General features: G+C 40.8%; 1 protein-coding gene across 1 annotated transcript in view; it reads left to right on the forward strand.

Moving 5' to 3' along the window:
• Positions 1-1,576: 1,576 nt before the first annotated feature.
• Positions 1,577-5,573, forward strand: part of LOC105297195 (cytochrome P450 4X1-like) — a 47,027-nt gene continuing 43,030 nt past the window's right edge. The window contains exon 1 of the mRNA XM_023534998.1: positions 1,577-1,904. Within this exon, the coding sequence (XP_023390766.1) occupies positions 1,728-1,904 (177 nt within the window). The 5' untranslated portion in view covers positions 1,577-1,727. The remainder of the gene's footprint in view (positions 1,905-5,573) is intronic.

Raw genomic sequence — 5,573 nt, forward strand, 5'->3', positions numbered from 1 at the left:
GTTCCTTTATTTTTCAAGTAAGGACATGGAGTGCAGTTGATGGCCTGATCTCAGAGAAATTAACACCTCCAGCAAGAGCCTGGGTGGAACTGGGTCAGCTAAGGAGTCCTTGGGCCCTGACCCCACTGAGAGAACTAACTAAAAGTTCACCACCACACTCTACTATTTGTCACTCAGCAAAAAGAACCCAGCGATCAGAACAAACTAGATCTCATGAAGCTGAGACTAGCTAGGATGTGAAGGCAGTGCATGGATCTGATGCCTGTAGCCCAATCACCATGATGCAGTTCTGTGAGGGCCACCATAAACCCATCACAATTTGGGGAAGGAGGAGGGCGCAGAGGAAGAATCTGAAAAACCAAAAGCCACGAGTTTCCCAGAAGAAACTGTAAACCAGAAGATTCTGAAGAGACACTGTCAACAACTTCTAGGGAAGGTCTAGGCTGGAGGGAGCTGAAACAATGTGTGGCACAAAATGGAACATTCGAGGGGCCAGTACTTGGTCCGGATGAAGTCATCACAACTGGAGTTTGTCTTAACCATTAACCTGCCCAATAAAATCTGGCTCTAGAGACTGGGGTGGGGGCTTGAGAAGTGGGGGGCAGTGACAAGGAACAGAATAGGAAGTTGTAACAGAGATTGGGTTTATTGGGCAGGGCTGTAAATCCAACACCTAACATATGCCTATCTTAGCATAAATAAATGAATGAATAAATGAATTGTGGACAGTGCCTACAACAATGGTTGGGTATGGTGGACAACAGCTTGGAAAGTCAGGTCTGTTGGATTCTACCTCACTACCTGATAGATAATTTTTTAAAAAACTCATTACTTTCTAACTATTTTACTACATCTTCTATTATTTTTGCACTTGAGGTTATTTATGTCTCTTGTGTCCATGGCTGGTTTCATGGGCATGGGGCCTGAGCAGTCACACAGGGCCTTGCACTGGGAAGGATGTATGCTTGCTTTAATGCCCTGCTGTTATCATCATGAAATTGTTAATAAATTTTTAACGAGGGGTCCCACATTTTCATTTTGCACTAGGATCCACAAATTATGTTGCAGACCCTGATTGTGTCTGTATAGTGGAACTCTTATACAATGCTATGCTACTTAGCATCTCTTCCCAATTCAGGGTTCAGGGTCCTCCGTTGGCAGCTTAAAATAGGACATGGTGGACATTCGCAAACACTAGAAATCAGAGTGAGCACCAGTTTTAAAACTTTTACCAGCACATCGACTAGACAGGCCACAGTATATAAATATAATGATCATACACGCCCACTACCAGCTCACGGGCTCCTGTGTGTTTTGATAGAATTTCAGAGCGGCAAAGAAGGTCTTTTTGCATAGCAGTTTACCATTTATTTGTGACAATGAATAAAAACAATGACTTCAACTTTGGTATTATTTCAAAACCTAAATTCAAACCTTCTATGCTTGAAAACTGTCAGGCTTGAAATATGACACTCCGGGAGGGTAGAAAAAGTCATCCTGAATGAAGGTTTGCATCAATTGATAAAGGGTTAGAAATCCGGGAACTTGCGCCTGCCTCCTCCGGCCAAGCCTGAGCTGCCACTCCCACCGCTCTTCCTCCTTCCCTGTTCCGAGGCTTCCCGGAGGGCACAGAGACGCAGTGGGCTGAGTGATCCTCCTCCAAGCGTGAGGCTTCAGAAAGCTCACCCTCTCCCCGGCCCCCAGGGAGCAATCTGCAGCGCGGAGCGATGGACTCCTCCTGGCTGGAGACACGCTGGGCGCGGCCCTTTCACCTGGCGTTCGTGTTCTGTCTGGCCCTGGGGCTGCTGCAGGCCATCAAGCTCTACCTGCGGAGGCAGCGGCTGCTGAGAGACCTGCGCGCCTTCCCCGGGCCCTCCACCCACTGGTTCTACGGGCACCAGAAGGTAGGGAGATGGAAGGGAGGGGCGAAGGAGGATATTGGAAGCCCCACCCACAGAAAGGCTGCTTCCTTCCCTTCCTCCTATCCCTCCATACTGTACAGACCTATCTGGCCCAGTCTGTGGCTCTCCGCATCTTTTCATTATTCTAAACGTGTGCCCTCACAGCTCCTTGAGGAAAGGGAAACACCCTGGAGCGATTAGAGAGGAAGCTTTGGCGGCTGGGAGGGGGCTATTTTAAGAGACCTAATCCGGAAAAAGAAAATGTGGTGTTATCTCTGGTCTCTCTGCTTCAATCTCTTGCATTTACGCACTGCATTTTAAAAAGACTTCCACATGTCTTTAACATATATATATATATATATATATGTTACATAAATATATGTATATATTTATGTAATCCTAAATAATACTTATTAATTGCAGAAAATGTGTCAAACTGAACACAATAGTTGCCAACCTTAGTCTATTCCGCCAGATAAAATTAACTTTCTTTTTCTAAGACTCTTGAGAAGTAAGGAGCAGCCCCAGATGGTCACTCAAAAAATATTGACTGATTGAAATTTGTAAGGTAGAGGAAGACTGTTTGTTACATTTGGGTCTCTTCAGTTCTCTAAATCCACTCCACCCCTGACTCTTTGTTTTATCAGAAACTAATAATTCTTTGAAATGCATTATTCTCTAAAGTCATATAGAAAACAAAAAGTGAGTTATAAACCACTGTTCCAATAATACTAGCTTTTATTATTGCCCGTGTATTTACCTTTATTGAGCCCTTTATTTCTTCCTATGGCTTTGAGTTACTGTCCAGTGTCCTTTCATTTCACCATGCAGAACTCCTTTGTACATTTCTTGCAGAGTATTTCTAGTAGTAATAAGCTCCCTCAGCTTTCATCTATCTGGGAATGTCTTAATTTCTCCTTCAATTTTGAAAGACGGTTTTGTTAGATATAGAACCCTTGGTTGACAGTTGGTGGTGGTGGCGGCGGCGGTGGTGGTGTGTGTGCCTGTGTGTACGTATTTAGCACTTTGAATATATCTTCTGTCCTCCAAAGTTTCTGATGAGAAATCTACTGCTAATCTTATTGAGGATCCCTTGTATGTAAAGAGTCACTTCTCTCTTGCTGCTTTCAAGGTTCTCTCTTTGTTTTGGCCATCAAAAGTTTGATTAGAATGTATCTCAGTGTGGGGCTCTTGGAATTCATCTTACTTGGAGTTCACTGAGTTTCTTAGATATTTATATTCATGTTTTTCATCAAATTTGGGAAGTGTTTGGCCATTATTTCTTCAAATATTCTCTATCCTTTTCTCTCTGTCTTCTCCTGGGATTGTATGTTTGTCAGCTTGATGGTATCCCATGGGTCCTTTAGCTCTTCACTTTTCTTCAATCATTCTTCTTTTTTCTCAGACTCAATAATTTCCATTGTTCTATATTTAAGTTCATTGATTCTTTCTTCTCTATGAGCATACCTGCTTTTGAATCCCTCTAGTGAGTTTTTCATTTCAGTTATTGTGCTTTTAATCTCCAGCACTTCTTTTTTTTTAATTAATTATTATTATTATTTTTTATGGTGACATTAGTTCCAGCACTTCTTTTTGGTTTTCTTTTGGGGTTTTCTATCTCTTTATTGATATTTCTATTTTTTACATTCCACTTATATATATCATATAAAAAATCTTTCTCCACATCTTCCTTTAGTCCTTTTAACATCTGTAAGACAGTTCTTTTAAAGTCTTTGCCTGGTGGTGTTGCCCTTCGGTCTTTTTCTGTGGCAGCTTCTGTTGATTTAATTTTTTCCTTTGAATGGGCCATATTTTTTGTTTCTTTGTATGACTTGTGATTCTTTGTTGAAAACTGGACATTTCAGTCTAATAATATGATAACTCAGGAGATCAGATTCTCTCCCTTCCCCAGGGTTTGCTTTGTTTTGCTTTGTTTTATTTATTTATTTTTAAATTGCTGCAAGCTTTCTCTTTAACAAAGATCATCAGAAAAGTCCTAAAGGTCTTTTTTCAGCTCTTCACATGGTAGACCTAAGGTCTTTTCTGAGCCTGTGATTTTCCTTGGGAATATGTGGTCACTTTCTGATTTTCCTTGTATATACAATTGCTTTCAAATATCCTAGTCTTTAATGCCTGGCTCTCAAAAGCAGGGACAGGGAAAGAGAAAAATAACCAGGAAAGAAGAAACCAGCCTTTTAAATTTCCTAGAAGTCACTTCAGCCAGTAAGAACAGGGGAACTTGCAACAATGGGGAGAAGTACAACAACAATAGCCACTGGCCTCTTGTGTGTGTGTACCTCTGTGTTCAGAAGAAGTAATTGGTGATCAGAACACCAATCCCCAATATTTGGGGGACAGGGCACTTCCCCCTCCCCAACACCAGCTCCCACAAGCTGTGTGTAAGCTGCTCCAGGAACACCTACAGCTGCCTGCCACCTCGGCTAGGGATGGGAGATGGGTAGCTTCTACCATGTGAAGAGCTGAAATTGACCAAAATTAATTACAGTATACAGTCTAAGCCTTCCCCCTGGAAGTTGTAATTCTTCAGTAGATTCCAGAATTTCAAAATAGGTACATCAGACAGATTCTTCCAGAGCAATGGTTGCCTAGGTGGGGAGACAGATTACTCATACTTCCTAATCTGCCATCTTTCCAGAATTCTCCCACTTTCTTAATCTTTATTATATGACCCTTTTCTTTTCCTCTCTATAACAGCTTTAAGGTCTTCACTTTGCCTCTGATGTTCTGAAATTTAATTATGATGTACTAAAGTGTGGCATTAGGCTTTGTTCCTCCATTTATTATGCTTGACACTTGGTCGGCAATCTTTTTAATCTAAAAACTCGTATTTATCAGTTCTGGAATTTTTTATGTATAATATTTGTCTTAGTTTATGTTTCTCCAGAATAAGACCCTGAGACAAAGATTCAAGAGCAAGTATTTTACTTTGGAGATGATGGATGCCAGGAAACTTTGATAGAGGGTCAGGCAGGTGAGACAAGGATAGGAAAGCAGGCAACATAGGGCTGATTTTCAAGCAAGTTGCCACTGTGGATAACTATAGTTTAATCCCACAGGGGAACTCCAGTAGTCAGTGTATGTAATTCAGAGTTATCCTACCTGAAGACGGGTAAGGGAACTGGGGCATTTTTAGATTAACTTCTGATAGTCATGGTGGAAGGTTGGCCCTAGGGAGTGTTAAATTCCCAACACTTTTGAACTGTTTTGTAGACAGCAAGGCAGTGAACAGAGACAACCCTTAGATTAATAAATGCAGATTCTGGTTATGGCATGCCGTAAAGTGGTAAGGATGAAGAGTTAGGGATAGGACATGAATAGCGAACATTACAATTTCTTTGATATTTCCTTACCAACACCTCTCAATTTCTCTTTTCTCTCTGGAACTCCATGGACCTCCTGCATTGAGCATCTATTTAAAAAACAAACAAACAAACAAATAAACTTTGCTTCTTGATTTTTATCTTCTTATAATTTCTACTAAAAACATTTTTTTAATTTGGCTATCATAATTTAATTTCCAAGGGCTCTGTCTTATTCTCCATTTATTGTTGTATCACCTTATGATACATTTTAAAAATGGTAAAACATAGTGGCTTAAGAAAACAAAGTCCAATTTATCTATTTTTTCTTTTGTTGTTTGTGCTTTTGTTG

This window comes from Pteropus vampyrus, unplaced genomic scaffold (assembly GCF_000151845.1).
Source record: "Pteropus vampyrus isolate Shadow unplaced genomic scaffold, Pvam_2.0 Scaffold135, whole genome shotgun sequence".
In the NCBI taxonomy this organism is placed as follows: Eukaryota; Metazoa; Chordata; class Mammalia; order Chiroptera; family Pteropodidae; genus Pteropus; species Pteropus vampyrus.